The sequence below is a fragment of the Acinonyx jubatus genome, chromosome A2 (genome assembly GCF_027475565.1).
Source record: "Acinonyx jubatus isolate Ajub_Pintada_27869175 chromosome A2, VMU_Ajub_asm_v1.0, whole genome shotgun sequence".
Taxonomy (NCBI): domain Eukaryota; kingdom Metazoa; phylum Chordata; class Mammalia; order Carnivora; family Felidae; genus Acinonyx; species Acinonyx jubatus.
Window position 1 is genome coordinate 59753117 of NC_069383.1, and position 17508 is coordinate 59770624.

Consider the following 17508-nt stretch of genomic DNA (forward strand, 5'->3'; position numbering starts at 1 on the left):
TTTTAACCACAGTTTTTCCCATAAACCTTTCAGTTTTATCATTTGTATAATAAAAAGAACATATATTCACTAGATATCATGGACCAAACTCTTCCTAATATACACGTTAATTGTGTGTATAAGAAAATGCTTGCTTATCTATGACTTATTTTGGCATGAATTAAAATGTTCTTTTAAAGTATAAGAATGTTGATGCTCTAATAGATGGTAGAAGTTTGAGGTAATATTACAACTTATAGCCAATGGAAAATATTTGCTATTAGCCTTCCTGAAGTGTAATCATAAGAGTGCCTCACTAACATATATTTGCAAGGAGACTTTTGCGGACAGTTCATTTTAGTTAGCCTTGGTTATACAAAATAAAAGAACAATTTTTTAAAAATTTAAGGGCAGAATAAAATATTAACATCTGGCATGTACTTTTTTTAACTTTATTTTTTATTGTTTAAAATTTATATCCAAATTAGTTAGTATATAGTGAAGCAATGAATTCAGTAGATTCCTTAGTGCCCCTTACCCATTTAGCCCATCCTAAATGGGCAACCCCTCCAGCAACCCTCAGTTTGTTCTCCATATTTATGAATCTCTTTTGTTTTGACATGTACATTTTGATATGAATTAGGGCAGGCCACTCTTCTCAATCTTCAGATTAGTTCTTTCAAGATTTAACATGTATTAACTAAGACTACTTAGAAATTCTGCATAAAATTATTAATAGCAGAATTAGGTTTGTAATTGAATTAAAAATAAAATAAATTTTGCTTTAAAATTTTTCTTCAACTGAAAAACATGCGTATTAAAAATGAGCATTTTAAAAGTAAAATGTGTATGGAGTAATAGCAGTGGGGTAGAAGACAATTTGGGGTGTTTGTATCAATGATAATTGATATGTTACAAGTGCTTCAATAAATTACACTTTTCTTATTCCCAGATACAATTCCTGTGTACACACATCTTATGGCTCATGTTGTACACATGTGCCCTTGTATGTGAATGAGCTTGACTATGGTGTCCATATTAAGTGACATCACAGTTTTGGGGGGACCATAGCTATGTTAAAGTCCTCAGCAAAAGCAAGCACCAGACAGGGAGTTAATGTTGCTTTGACTGCCAGTTGTGGCCCAGGTGGACACAGATCTGTTGGGATTTGGAGGAAAAAGTCATGATGGATAATGAACAATTCAGTTGGTAAATTTTTTTGTTTTCCATCTGTACAGTAGAGGCTGGAGGACTATATTGGGTCTGCTATCTTAAAGAAATTCTTAGAATAGTTTTCTCATTAAAATATAACCATGCTCACTTATTAAAATACAGTAAGGAATTTGGGAACATTTCCTTAAAAGTAAGGAATTTGGGAAAATAAAGAACTGTGTTAACTTTTTTGAGGGACATTCATCTAGATTTTGTGAATTCCTATATTTGTGAATATCATTTATATTCATAGTTTCTCCCTGAAGCTAGGCATTATTTGTAACTAATATTAAGAGAGACTGTTTAGGTCCTTAATGAGAGTCTGAGATAGATGCTAATGAAACAGTAGCAAACATCAATGTTGCTTTGAAATATAATATCAGATTTGTTGGCTGAGATTTAAATTTTGTAACAGTCCTTTAACAAATTACCAATATAATTTAGAACTTTATGAGTCATTCATACATTGTTAATAGCCTTTGTATCCTTTTTTTTTTAAGAGGATTGAACTACATGAGCTCTAAAGTCTCTTCCAGCTCTAAGATTTGTTTTTAATTTTACATTTCAATGAATTTCCACCATGGCTTAAACTCTGATGTTGCCAAGGGTATTTTGATATTAAAGATTCCAATAATAGTATCTAAAGTCATGTGCTACAGAGAGAAGAAAATAAGGAACAGGGTGAGGGAGAGAGAGGATGTTCCTTTATTACCAATGGATATTTAACTGTGTTTTCTTGTTCAACATACTCAGTAATCAAGTAAGGAAAGAAAACTTTGGTTATGTTTTGGATATTTGAATATGGTTTTTTTGCATTGTTAACATATTTCCCAAAATCATATCAATTGGGAGAAAAAGTAACAGTTTGAACTCTAGTTTGTGTGAAAATCTCAAAACACTGAAACTCTGTAAGACTCTGCTTTAACCCTGTAGCAACTCATGCTTCTTAAGACAATAGAAAGTGTCATGTGATACTCTGAACTTTTTCTTGTCATACCTTAATATGAGAATACCTTCTACTGTTCTGACCCTCACTAAAGATTAAATCTTGCCATTGCCAAAAAGGAAGAAAAAAATTCCCTCACCCAATCTCTGTTTTCACACATGGGAGAAAAATAGGTTTCAAATTTACTATAACTCAAGCTATTAAGGACTTTATTTGTCCAAGACAACACCTTTCACATTTGAATTGGTTCAGAATAGTTGCAAATTGCAATAGGACAGTATTATAGTTTTAGAGGAACAGGTATTACTTAGAGAAGAACAGTAGTTTCTAAGGCAAAGATATAGCAAAGATAGTCAATACATTTGACACAAGCTAATCAATAATTATATGATGATTATATCATAATTCATAATGGAATTATTTAACATATATAAAGTTTATTCAAACCACAAAGGCTTTTTCTCCTTTGTAGGATACCTTTTAATTGTATAGAAATAAAAATGTCTTTTTATTGATTATAAAATTGATATCCAGTTTTTAAGACAGCCTTAAGACCAGCCAGAGATAACATGAAACAGTTATCATTCTGAGTATATTTTTTGATATCAAATATGTACATATCTATAATATACATCATAAATATATAAAACATGCATAACAAAAGATGTATGATGTGTTTGTATTTGGATCATCTTTTACATATATTTGTAACCTGTTTTTTTCTTGGCATTATATCATAACTCATTTTCTATATTGTTATTATTTTAGAACATAATTTTTAATACTTATGTTATATTTATCATAATGATTTGTCATAAAGCATTTAATCAATGTTTATTATTTGATATGTATTTTCAGTACAATAAATATTACTTCAGAGACTTCATTATACACAAAGATTTTGATATATCTGGTTATATATATATTAATTTTGAATTAACTTTGAATGTACTAATTCATCTAAAATTGGGGAGTCAACACTTAGCCTTTTATTTATTGCTAGTTTTGTCTTAGTGATCTGTTTTATAGTCTTACCAGTAGTGTATGAGATCTATTATTTTCTAAATTCTTGTCACTATAACCAATTTGTTTTTTAAACTTTGTCATTTTGGCAGTTGGACAATGCTATCTTCTTTAGCTTGTATTTTCATTACAAATAAACATACAGTATTTTATTTTTCTTGATCATCTCATCTGGATTTCTTCCTTGATAATTGAGGAATATGTGTCCTTTTTGTCCTTTTCCTATCTGGTAATCTGTTTTTCTAGCACTGAATTCTATAGGGATTAGATCCTTTTTATTTTATTTATTTTTAAAGTTTATTTATTCTTTTGTTTTTATTTAAGTTATAGTTAGTTAACACATAGTGTAATGTTGGTTTCAGGAATAGAATTTATTGATTCATCACTCACATCTAACTCCCAGTGCTCATCACAACAAGATCCTTTTTCAATTCTATTAAATAGCATTGTGCCTTTCAGACCTTATGGAGATGTTTCTCGGCTAATTTTTTCTAATTTGGATTCGTGATAAATGCAGGATTATTATAGTAAAATATTATCTACTAAAAATATTTCTACACTCATAGTTTTTGGCAATATAACTTATACATTTTTTTTAAAAATTAGAAAATCTGAAAGAATTGATAGCTAGACACTTGAAGGTCAAAATAAAAGAAAATAATGTGGCTCAAATATATGCCCCTGAAGTGTGCCTATCAAGTAAATCAATGGGCCAAGAAAACACAGGTTTGGCATTTCAGGGGCCATTTTATTGGACTGATTGTATCTTTTAATGATTAGTGGATTTCAGGTTGTGTCTCTAGAACCATTTGTTTCTTTGTAGGTGCCACACACAAACCTGTGATAGGTGAGGAGAAGAGAACACACTCAACAGACGGTGTACCAGGTCCCCTTTACCTGTATTTGTCAAAACTGTGGTACTTCTCACTGTTCGTTTTACATAGTTGCATTTCTGTAATGAATTTCCTTTGTTTGCTTGTTAATTTTTTTAACATTTATTTATTTTTGAGAGACAGAGACAGAGCATGAGCCGGGGAGGGGCAGAGAGAGAGGGAGCCAGAATCTGAAGCAGGCTCCGGGCTCTGAGCTGTCAGCACAGGGCCTGATGTGGGGCTTAAACTCATGAACTGTAAGATCATGACCTGAGCTGAAGTCAGGCACTTAACCACTTAACCAACTGAGCCACCCAGGCGCCCCTCCTTTTTTTTTTTTATAGATAATTCATCAGATAATTAAGATTTATTGCTGTAGAAAATTTTCATATTTTATGTGAAATTATCGTGTTATATCAGATTTCACTATAAATCAACACAAAACCTTTCTGGAACTAGGAAGAGATTCAGTACTAAAATAATATAGATTTTAAGCAGCATAATAAGAGAGCATCCATATTTATCTAACATAGCTGTCTCAGATTATTGAGGTATTGATGATATAGCTGTGTCTGGACATTACCTATATAACAATTAGTGTTAAGCATAATTTACATATACCAACTATTTGAATCAAGTATAAATTATGTACATAGATATTAAATGTTAAGTTTTAGGATGTTAATTGTTTCAGGGATATTTTGTTTCATTGCTATTATGTGTTACTGTTTGGAGTTGAGGAAATTACGTATTCTCATCACATATGGACACAAATGTTCTAATTCCAATGAAAATTAGGGATGAATCTATGTTGTAGAGCAAAAATCAAAGCACAAAATACAGAAAACAAAACTGAATCTGGGCTGATCATCTTAAATTTTCTTTGCAGTTATATTGTAGATACACTTTAGCTATAGCTGCTCTGTGGGTACCAAAGCCTAATGATAAAGTGAAACTTGCAGATCCGAGCGCTCTGTTGAATATAATTATTGAGTGTTTACTCTGTGCCTGGCACTTGCTAGAAAACACTCACATAAGATGCCAAGAAGTCTCCAGGAATATATTGCTCAGTGGTGTGAATTAAGTCTATTAGGAGCAAATTTGAAGTTTGCTAAAGCCTGATGTGGCAGAAACATTTACTGCTCACCAAATAGTCATGTGCTTTAGAATATTTTCCAGACCCCTTAGAGGTATATCAGGTTTTATTCTGGCCTGCAAGTTATTGACATGTATCATTTCTGCATCGAAGTATGTAAAACCAGGTATGTAACCCTCCACCTCTGTTTTTCCCTGCTGTGATATTTTGGAGAAACATGTTGAGATGACGAATTCATGAGATCAGTTGCTGTGTGGAGAGCCAGCCATCTTGTATCAGAATTTGTAGGAATAAGAACTAAACTTTTGTGAAGGCTTAGGATATAGAGGTCAACCCATTGTGACAGTATTGTCTAGTCCATCATGGATAATACACGACTCTTCTTTCTTTGCAAAGACTGTTGCTAAATGAACTTTTCCAAGTATATCAACAATTAGTTAATAATGATGCTCCTGATGTACAAAGGAGTAACTGAATGTCTTCAAATAGGATGTTTTGCCGCTCCAGGAATTTCCTGTGTTTCCTTGAGATTTTGTGCTGGAGGTTTCCTTGTGTGGTACCACATTGTGAAGCTCCTATTCATGAGGTCAAGAGGATCAACTTACAGAGATATTTCGGGTCCTACATCATTTTGACAGATATATATGTCATTTGGTACCTTTTTGCAAGGTGGTGGGGCATGAGAGAGAGAAAAAGTTAAATGGCATCTTCTATTCTTTTGGATCAGTGCTATCGAAGAGAAATACAATGCAAGCCACCTTTGTGATTTTAAATATTTGAGTAGCTACTTTAAAAAGTAGAAAGGAAGAAAATTAACCTCAATAACATACTTTATTCAGTACAGTGTATCCAACAATTACCATTTTAAATTGCAATCCATATAAAAGCCTATTAATTTCACATGAAGTCTTTGAAATCATGTGAATTTCTCATGAAGTCTTTTAAAGCACATGTTAATTTGGATAAGTTACATTTCAAATGCTCAACAGTCACATGTTGCTGTTTCCAACCGTGCAGCTCTAGATACACCTTAAATTTATTACACATTATGTTCAGCATCTTGTTAGGTTCACTCAAAACCTTATCATATTTAATTCCTCATAGTATTCTTTTTCATTAGCAAATGAATGCACTCAGAATTAGAAAGTGATAGAGTTAAGGGTCAAACCAGTGCTCCCTCTTGCCTCTGGAAATGGAGCAACGCTCTAGGCAAGTAGAGTACCATTGGGAATCCTCTGTAATGGAAACAAGAGGGATAAGAGCCCCAATTAAAGTAATGGCATTAGTGATTAACTAAGGGGCGCCTGGGTGGCTCAGTTGGTTAAGCTTTGGACTTCTGGTTTTCGCTCAGGTCATGATCTCAAGGTTCATGAGTTTAAGCCTTGTATCAGGCTCTTCACTAGCAATGTGAAGTCTGCTTGGGATCCTCTCTCCCATCTCTCTCTGCCCCTCCCCCACTTGCTTGCTCGTGCTCACTCTATCTCTCTCTCTCAAAAATAAACATTAAAAAAATAAAGTAATGGCATTGGTAATTAACTTATTTTAGTTAATATTAAAGTAGAATTGTTACTATTCTACTTGAGGATAGATTGCATAATTGGGAGGCGTAAGAAGGGAAGGGCTTGTTGTGGGTGGGGTCTTACTTCTGATTTGAGCAACTGAGTTTGCAGTGATGCTGTTTACAAAGAGACTGACATGGGCCTTGTTAATCTGAAGTCGGATTTAGTAATTTTTGAACACTGGAATTGCCAGTACAGTGCAAGGAATCTTACGCACTTTTTTGTTTTAATCATATCTGTGTTACATTTGGTCACAAATACCAGATGGTAATGGCATCTGCTATTAAAAAAAAAAAATGAGTCTACAGGAAGAAATACACATGGATTGGCAAGTCTTTAATATTATTACAGAAAGAAGAACACCAACAGCTAATTCAGATTTATAGAGTGTAACATTTACTAGCTTCTGTGTGCTTCTTCTTGTCTTTTTTAAAGGTACTTTCAACTTTGTCACCACACATACAAGAGTGGAGATTTTTACAGCATTTTCTAATTATGTGTTTATTTTTGGACCTGAAAAAACAATTCTAAGTGTTGCCACCTGGGCATCTGCCTTGGCAAAGTCTGTCAGATGAGGATATGCCATATACTTTGGAAAATCTGATCTTAAAAATCCAAAGGGCTTCTGATTTTTACCCTGATCAAATCATATTTTTAACTGAACAAAATAGGATATAAGATTTGACTAAGAACAAAACTTGGAATAATCCAGGCATTTCATTAGCTATTGATTGACAGGTAATACTGGTCCACAAATGAGAGCTGTCATGAAACAAAATGTAGGAATTATCCTGGAAAGTCATAATTGTGCCATTTTTATCTCTCTGTATTTAACATATCAGGGAAATATTAAAGTTGTTTGTGGTAAGTAGAGGTTTTACTGTATTTGATTATGGGTGAAATTTATTTAAATTGACTTTGATTATGTCTCCATAGGAACATTAACTTCACTGTCGCCAGCACACATAATCATCCTTAATAAGTTATTTGCAGAAATGCTGTTGCATTTGTGCAACATATCACTACAGTTGCTCTAGATTAGAGGAAGAAACTCTCAGGTTTCCCATTACCATGTAGTCTACTTTCAAGATCAGTAGTTTTACTGTATTTTATCATAAAGTATTCTAACATTGTTTTGACCATTTTAGTCACATCCCTCTTTCCCTGTTCATTATTTATGCCTCAAGAATTAGTCATTAGAAACATGGAGTTGGAACAAGGTAGTTCCTGCCACTCAAGTCATTAGGCAAGGGTCATGCAAAATGAATAAGCCAAATAGGGGGAAGGACTTTTCTGTGTTATTCTGTGTTGAAGAAGTTTCATCTCATATTTATGTGTTCTCACCTAATGTAGAGAAAACTTCACTTTGATCGCAGGTCTCCGTACTTGGTGGAAATGAGTGTTAGCTGATGGTATGAGTAATTGCCTTATGCTGGGCCCTGGGCTCAGAACTGATACTCCTTCAGGGTTCTGGTTAGTGTTTGATTCTGTTGGAATCCCTTGTACTTTGAAGTGCTCTAAGATGCAGTTGGCCCAGTAGGTTTCTTGTTTTTCTTTTTTCTCAGCCACTGAAAGCTTTTGAAAACCAGTTTATTCCCTTCCCATATACTGTTACCCCAACTTAGCAGAAATCATTCTCTAAAAATAAATAAAATTTAGAAAAACAATTGACTACAATGAGTTTCAGGTTACAGATTTGTAAGTCAAGAAAGCACCAATTACTCAGAATTTCAGATACTCAGTAGCTTGCACATGTCTGGGCATTGGCCCCCTCTGTACCTAAGTTTTACATTATATGTACCTGATTACTTGAAACTGTTTCTCAGCACAGTATTTTGTTAGTATCTCTTCTTTCAAAAATATAAATGCCATGCATATGTTTAAACATAAACCTTTCTGATTACTTTTTTAAAATTCCAATTAAACTAAAACATGCACCTGGGACCTTTTTACCTTTATTGTAAATGTATGTGGCTTATGAATTACATATTTGTATTATCAAATATATAATTATTTTTCATATATTTAAGATTATCTTATTTTTCTGTCTTTTCACCTGCTAAACACCTTCTTCTGGTTTTCCCTTGGCCTATTTTGTGCTCCTGTCATCTTTCTAATTCCTTACATCAAGTGAGACAGAAGCAAATAGTTGTCATTTAATCATTTGCATTCTTGTTTTGATCCATTTTCATATGGCTATTACCTTGTGTAAAAATACTCTGTATTCTTAAAATCTTTTACACATCTGAGCTTATCAAGGTACTAATACTAACTCTTCAAAATATTTTATAATACCTCATGTGTTTTGCTTTAACTAAACTATTTTGTATAGTACACAGATACACATTTTTTTGTTCCTACACACAAAAGTGTTGATATCAAAGGCAGCTGGTGTTTCTTTGCTGAGTTGGAATCATATAAAACTAGAGTGTGCAATTAAATATTTTGGGAGAGCCATACCAACACAGCTAAAACACAGAGTTTTAGTGATTCAAGCTCAAAATGAAAGAACCACTTTAAGAATAAAACATGCTACAAATTGATGAAGCATGAAAAATAAAAACACAGAAGAATAACTTACCATTGTGCCAGAATTACATTAGTCATGTTAAACTCTTCAAGTTGGAAAATTTAAAACAGAAGACTAAGGTTTTACCTATAATTCCCGTGTTTAGTTTCGAATGATTTTTTCTCCGAGATTTATGAACTTGTTCTAAATTCAGTCCACTTAAAACTATAATGTTGCTTTTTATGACATGGGAGAAATAAATGGTTTATTTCCCTTAAATTGTGGATAGAAACTTAATGCTTATGAGTTTGATGGTATAGAATATATAATGCAATATATAGCATTTCATTACGGAACTGTCTTGCATTAGTATGCCTATACTTCTTACAGCTAGGTATATAAGGGAGCCAACGTGAGATACATTTATCAACAAAAATAACATACAAGGTGAATGCAAATGAAAATGTAGGAACTGAATGTAATTATTTCCCATGTGCATTATAAGAAAACTGTTGAATAATTCTGGATTTAAAACAGGTGGACAAAAGGAAGTTCATTTAGACGTTTTTGAAATTTGAGAGGTGGTCGGTGTCTCTTCATTTTGACACTCCTTACATACACACCAAAGGATGATTAAAATGTCATAAAATGTATGTGGAAGGGAATTGGAATAATGAAAGATTGCAAATATTTTTAATTTTTAATTAAATCTTATAAATTTAAAATTATCACTCATAATCTGTATTTCATGATAGTGTTCTGAACATTATTTACTAGATGATACTTGAAATGAAGAAAACCACCAATTTATGAAAGAAAGAAAACTAAATGTAGGAAGAAGACAGAAATTAGGAAAACAAAGTATATTGGGTATTATTTCACACTTTTTTGAAATAAGGGTTAAGTATTCATTTAGTAATATAGAAACATAACAAATTTATCGTGAAAGCACCAACCAGTGTTATGTAAAAATAGCAACTTATTTTAAAAATCAGTAAAGGTATATTGAATCACCTAATAATATGCATTAGCCATAGCAAAATTGTTCCTGAAATACTACATTGCATAATTCCTGGAGAAGGGCAGTTCCTTAGTTCTTAAATATGGAGTGCATCATAAATCACATAAATTACCATTGAGTATTTAGCATATTTTAATATATTTAAAATTTTTTTTACTTCCGAAGAATGAACTGAAGGACAGAACTGTTCATTTCTTGGAGAAATATAGTAGAAAAAATATTTTTATGTACAGCACAAGTTTCATAGACAAATTCCATTGTGATTTAATTTTCCATACATAAATTTGTATATCATGGCTATATGCTACCGAAGTAAATTTGTCTGGCAGATCAAATGCAAGACAAAGTTTATAATATCTTTAGCTAAAGATTATGCTTAATTTTAAATATTTTTCCCATCATACCTCATGACACAAATGTGCAGAAGAATGGCAACTCTTAAAAGAAGCATCATGATTCTTAAAATTTAAACAAACTTTTCAGGTTGCTTAATTTAAGTTCTAGTCTCTTTGAAATAAAATATCTTAATTAAAAAAAATCTGCCTTTACTATTGAATATTGTTTTGTTAAGCAAAAGGAATAATACATGTACATATTTGTCAAATTTAAAGAGCCTAGCACATGCTTAAATAGTTTTGATTACTTTTTCTGGAAAAGACTAGCAGCTTACATTATTCATATATTCAAGCTCTTGTTATAATGCACTGATTGATATTAAAACTTTGCATGAAATACTGGTATTAATAGAATATTTTTCAGGAAAATTCAAATGTATTATAAATACAGGATAAACACCAGACTATTTATAGTTTAAAATGAAAGCTACAAAAATTCTATAATACATTTTGTAATTTTTACCATTCTTCATAATATAATTAGCCATTAAATGTAAAAAGTCATCTTTCAGTATTGGGATATAGATGTGGACACTGAAGTAGTTGTTATAGGGAATGTTAGGAATCTTTCCTGTTGTTAGGACATTTAAATTTTTTTCCTGTGGCTTAGAAAATAAAAATCAATATTCTTTCTTATTCCAAATGTTCTAGGAAGTGAAAATTTTGAAAAAAAAAACACTTTATGGAATAATTAATATATATTTGGAAATTCCAAGAAAATAAAAAATGTAATATTTAATACTGGACTGCATCAAGACCTTCTTTCTTTCTTCTTTGAACCACACTTTTTCAAGTAACATGTTTCTTATATTATGTTTTCTGTTAGAAATCTAGACTTCATCATTTTTACTGATACTGTGTTTTGGGTCTCCAATTAAAAAGACCTTTCCTGCTAGCTTTGTTTTAATTGTGTGCTTTTCAAAGAGACTCCTTTTTCTAATCTTTTCTAACTTTTCTTTCCCAGTCTTCTAGCCCCATAGTTCCAGAGGCTGACTGACTGAGGCAGGTTGTAGAGAAATTTCTGGGCATGTTGTTAACATCTGACACAATAAGTGAGAAAAAACCAGCACAATCACTGGACAGGTTCAAGGAGAATTGGCAGCTCCTGGAGATGAAAAGTTCGTGTTTGCTACTTACTAGTTACCTGAAGCACACTGGTTAAATTCAAACCCATTCATTTCTCAATTGCTTTGCTCCCTCTAAACCACTGTAATGGAAACCAAAAGGGGACCTTTATGGATGTTTTTTTGTTGATCTGTGTAGATCCAGTGTATCTTTATTTAGTCCGCCTTGTCTGACATTTTCCATAATGCTTTTAGTAGACACCATTATATTACGTAAATATTTCTGGTTACTGTTTATGGAGATGGTTGCCTAAATTTCTCCTTGGATAAAGCCTTTAATGCATTCACCCATAATCCCTATAGAGGAGCTACTCAAGTTTGGGAACTTTAGTGTTGCTCTTTGTACTTCAACTTTTAATATCAGAGCACATATTGAAACCATAAACACAATGAAAATTCAAAAAATATTCAGACCATATTAGAAGAATATACCCCCTCCTTTTTTTTATCCTTAAAGAGCCAAGGGCGTGGGGAGTGGCAGGAAGAAACATTCTTAAGATCTAAGCCCTGGACGCCATCCTGGGAGTGCTTAAACCCCCTAGAAACGTGCAACCTGAAGAACACCCCCTTTCGAAGTCTAAAACAATATTAGATTCCCAAAATGTATCGGCAAAGAAAGTCTTACCGTCAAACGCTTGCAGCAGGTTCCAGCTCAAACCCAGACTGAAAAGCTGAGCAGCTGGTGAACAAAAGTTTTAGCTTTTTTTTTTTTTTTAACGAAGTCTGCAAAACTAATTTCCCTCAAAATAGGGCTCAATTTCCGTTAAAGAAAGCAGCGCTTACAAATCTCAGAATTCCTGATCACTCCCACCACATCCCACCTCTAAGCAATGGAAAACAATTCGAACTTTCACACGGATGTAAAGGTTTATTGAGAGGCCACTATTCTGCAGTAGGGCTTAAAAGACAAGAGAGGTAGGCTGAAACCTGAGGGACCGGTGGAGGGAAAGGTTCTGCCTTGGGGACACTTCTCAAAGATTCATCAATACTTTTTCCTAATCCAAACCAGATGGCTGGCTTGGTTTGCTGTCCTCATTAATCCCATTAACAACTTCAAAGACCTAGTAGCCATCCTCAGGACACCTGAGACAATGAAAATAACGGGGTTACACTGCTGGTGGCATCTTGAGGGTCCTGGGCAGTATAGGTGCGCGCGGATCTTCTGATGCCACACGTCCCAGGCGGGACTTGACTGTTCCTGTAGCTCATTAAGTGCGGCTTGCTTGCTTGCTTTGTGTAAACGACTGTGCCCCCAGCAGACAGTGTCACCCCTCAAGCAAGTGGCAGTATTAAAGACCAGCCGTCGCTCATACTAATTAACTGGCGGCAAGTTTTCTAACTCATTTTGTATGATGCAAGATTGTAACCTGGGAGACCTGAAGCAGCACCCAGGTTTAGTGAGCTTTGGTGGATATCAAAGCATAAAATTTCCCAGTAAGTGGAACCATGGCGGTTTGCGGGGGTAGAAGCTGTACCATTAGCTGATTTAGTTTTGAGCGGAAGAGGGTGAATTTCTGGAGGGAGGTGAGGAGACCTGGGCTGGCTCCTGAGGGGAGCGACTGAAAATGTGCGTGCCCTATACACATCACATGTTACCAGGACGGTATCACTTCGGATTTTCCTGGCCGAAGTTTTGGGTGGACAAATGGCTAGGAGTTTGACTCGGACCAGGAAAGCAGGGCGAAGGACATTGTGCAAAGCAAGGAGGACATATTCGGAAAGCCCAGGAAGAAAGACTCCACCTGGCACCGCAGGTGAGGATGCCCGCGTCTCTAGATAACTGCAACTCTCGCCGCTCCTCGGTTTTCACCTACCCCCCCAGGTTTCTCTCTTTTCGCGCTGTGAATAGCGCTTTTCTGCCAAGAAGAATTTCCCAGAAACCTCGGGCGCCAGATACGAGCCCATTAACAACCCACCCAGGGACGACAGCTGCGAAAAGCTAGGCGCGCCGCTGCGCCCAGGGCACGCGTTGATGTAGAGTTTGAGCCCCTTCTGAGCGCGCGCCAGGTTAGCTCTGATCTTTTTCCTTAACCCTACTTCCCCTTTCGTGCTCCTCAAGAGCTAGCCGTACCCCTAGCAATCCTGCAGGTGCCAGTGCCCAAGTGGCACTGACAAGACATCTTTCTCAAGAGAAGGGAGAGGGCCGGACACTGAGTGCAGAGTTGGGGTGACGTGCGCCGCGGAGCACCTTGGCCGCCGGGCCCGGGAGGGGAGAACCGCTGTACGCCCGGGCTCGGGTTTAGGCGCCAGGCGCGCCGCTTGCAGCCTTGGCGGCTGGCAAGGGCGGGCGGGCGTGGACGCACTGCGTGCGTCCAGCGGGAGATAGGAAGTGGAACAGGGAGCGCGTGGCGCAGACTGAGCGGGAGTTTTGGAGGGAGTTTGCATGTGGTCAGCGCCGGGCTCCTAAGCCAGCCCCCAGCTCACATTACACTCTATTTATAACCTCTCAGAGCCGTTTCCCCCTGAAAGCAGTTCTCTGGGACCACCTTCTTTTGGCTTCAACCTCTCCTACTCTTGACATCTGAGTAGCTCGAAGGGAAGCTTCTCCAGGTCCGAGTGTTTATATGTAAAGGAGTCTGGCCGCTAGGGCTCAGGACCGGGATTATCCGAGCTCTGCAGAAACGGCTATTTATTTGGGAGGGGGAAAACACGATTTTCTAGTGAAAAGTGACAGGGTGGTAGCGTTTGGAACCATCGTGAAGTCTTCTGCCTGGAACCTGAGACTTGCATGCTATGGAACACCCGCTCTTTGGCTGCCTGCGCAGCCCTCACGCCACGGCGCAAGGCTTGCACCCGTTTTCCCAGTCCTCTCTCGCCCTCCATGGAAGATCTGACCATATGTCCTACCCCGAGCTCTCCACTTCTTCCTCGTCTTGCATAATCGCGGGATACCCCAACGAGGAGGGCATGTTTGCCAGCCAGCATCACAGGGGGCACCACCATCACCACCATCATCACCACCACCACCACCAGCAGCAGCAGCACCAAGCTCTGCAAACCAACTGGCACCTCCCGCAGATGTCCTCCCCCCCGAGCGCGGCTCGTCACAGCCTCTGCCTCCAGCCGGATTCGGGAGGGCCCCCGGAGCTGGGGAGCAGCCCGCCGGTCCTGTGTTCCAATTCTTCCAGCTTGGGTTCCAGCACCCCGACCGGGGCTGCGTGCGCGCCAGGGGACTACGGCCGCCAGGCGCTGTCACCCGCGGAGGCGGAGAAGAGAAGTGGCGGCAAAAGGAAAAGCGATAGTTCAGGTAAGGGCGCGCCGGGCACTGTCGGCGAAAGGGGGCGGGGAGATGACTGGGAAGATTCTCACACTACTGTGAGGAAGCAGGGAATATGGTATACGTCTTGCCCTCTCTGGCTCCCCGCCGCCAGATTCGGTGGGGCTGCTTTCGTCCTGTTACTTGGGGGCACGTGTTTCTCCAAGCGCAACCCTGCAGCCAACGGCGTTAAGCTCTCCAAGGTTCCAACTAGTTTACCAGAGGGCTAAGAAAAAAAGGACAAGTGACAGTATGTGAAATCGATTGCGAAGCGTGACCTTCCATCTGAGAGGTGGGGAGGGGAGTGCACCCTGGGATGCAGCGTCCGCTGGGCGTGCGTGCGGCTGCCGCTCCTTGACTTTTCCCTTGCAAGTTCCCGACTCCGAGTGGCTCGATTTTTCCCATCGTTAACTGGATTTCCAAATTATTGCACAATATTTGGAACTTGCAGTGGAACTTGGCAGCACGTATGAGAAAAAAAAGTTTTAGTTTTTTTTTTTATTATTCTGATTTCAGAGTTCTTTAAATAGCACCCTATTCCAAATGGTAAAAATTTCCCTTTCTTGGGGAAGAAGACAATCTAGGAATTCAGATGATTTTAAGGAATGTGTCAGAGATTGGTAAATAAATACATGATCAAACTCTTGAGGAAAAAAACGACTTTTTAATCGTAGTTGTGTTCGTGTGGTGCTAATCTAAATAGAATCTCTGAGTTGCCAATGTGGAAAGTAAGCTCTCCTCCAGCTGAGTATTAGGGGAGGCAAGTTTTTGGAAACACACAGCAACCGGGGTAATGTTGGTTCTCTACGTGCTTGAGGCTGGTGTGCGAGGGTGCGCGCCGGAGGCGCTGATCTACGTGGGCATAACTTGAGTAGCCACGCAAAAGGGAACTTTACTAAACGCAGATGCTTGAAAGCATAGACTGCCAAGTAAACTGTAGCAGTCCCGACGAACTGAAGTTTTTCGGGCAAATCCTTAAGGCCCTTAACAATCTGTACGTTGTGAAATTGTTAAAAGATACTTTACAATTAAGGGAGTTGTGAATTTTCTTCTGTAGCTATCGCAACCTGCGTTCCAGCTTTCTGGAAAGTGTCATTGGGTCAGTATAATATTTACGTAGTGTTCTTCCTTTGCGGGATTGGTTTAACAAGTCCTAGAAGGTAACTGCAGATATTAATGTGAAGGATTGGAACGTGTTTGGTTTTTGTTTTTGTTTTTGTTTTTTATAACGCTTTAGGTAAGATCCCACGTAAATGGCAATTTGAGGCGCATACTTCATGTGCCTTTGCAGCTGAGCTATCACTGGTTCTTCAGCGTTAGCCTGAGATACATTCTTCTATCACAAACTTAAAATCCAGCTTCTACTTTTCAAGGTCAGGGGTGAACTTTTAATGCTCCATCACAAATTAGTTTGTATGTTAGAAACTTACCAGCAGTATCATTCATTTCTAATGGTTTTTACTAACTGTAAGTGAAACTCTCTTAAGACAGAGTTGAGAGGTTAACCATGAAGGTTTCCATCTTCATTTTTTTTTTTAAGTCAGTTTTAAAATAGTGTTCATGTCTTACGCTCAGCATTTGATATCAATGTAACTTTTTTGGAAGCAGATCCCAGTTCAGGTTAGTCAGTCCATTTTTGCAGTTCACAGAATCTCTTACTGTTCATTTAACTTCATGCAGTGAAAAACCTATGATGGGCTGTTCCTTATGTTTCCTGAACTGAATCAATGCACCTACGCTTCTTCGGGTAAACCGAATTTTCATATAGGCACATATTATTTTGGTCAGAGGGAAATAGAGAAAGTGGGATTCAAGAACAGGTTCCCTTGAATTATTGTCATAAGTTTCTTAAGAAAACTAATAGTGCTATCCTCTTTTGGTGGGAAATAACCATATAACAAACTAAGTTTATATTTATATGTTGAAACTAATTAGCGTGCTGGAAAAACAAGCACAAAATTCTGCATCAGCTACATAAAGTATTAATAGATGAGATCTTGAGTGGGAAATACAGTTAGTCATCACCCAGGGTAGAATCACTGGGGAGTTAGGATGAGCGTTTTCCATTCATGCTGGGACATTTTGAAAGAACTTTTTGACTAACTAAAAGGAAAGATGGTGATGGTTTTCAGTTAAATATATGCATACTCATTAAAAATAAAATTTGATTTGGCAGTTTCATTATTTGTGTTAATATTTGTTAGATCTTTAGATAGATTTAGATTCAAGATATCTTTCTCCTGTGATAATTTCAGTTGGTCTTCCATATTAATGTTTACAGTCACTTCATATCATAGTATTATAAGGGCATCCTGATCCAGTGGAAACTAAAGCAATGTAGAAAAACACTATAATTTTGACATGTTATTAACATGTATATCTCATATTGCTTGTAGCACAGTTTTAATATTTCAATATTTTAAAAAATTAGATTAATTTCTGAACCCTTGAAATTTTAAAATTGTATCATGAATAGTAGAGACCACTTATATTTTGTTAGAAAGTTTATAATTACT

General features: G+C 36.8%; 1 protein-coding gene and 1 long non-coding RNA gene across 3 annotated transcripts in view; one reads left to right on the top strand and one right to left on the bottom strand.

The window, feature by feature from the left end:
- LOC106971348 (uncharacterized) overlaps positions 1 to 12417 on the bottom strand; it is a 43228-nt gene extending 30811 nt beyond the window's left edge. The window contains exon 1 of one of the 2 annotated variants that reach the window (XR_008296822.1): positions 12362 to 12417. This is a non-coding gene — a long non-coding RNA (uncharacterized LOC106971348). The remainder of the gene's footprint in view (positions 1 to 12361) is intronic. The other variant, XR_001429651.3, reaches the window with a different exon arrangement.
- A 1638-nt stretch (positions 12418 to 14055) lies between these two features.
- The window catches only part of MEOX2 (mesenchyme homeobox 2), a 65285-nt gene continuing 61832 nt past the window's right edge, over positions 14056 to 17508 (top strand). Inside the window, exon 1 of the mRNA XM_027071999.2 lies at positions 14056 to 14983. Within this exon, the coding sequence (XP_026927800.1) occupies positions 14470 to 14983 (514 nt within the window). The 5' untranslated portion in view covers positions 14056 to 14469. The remainder of the gene's footprint in view (positions 14984 to 17508) is intronic.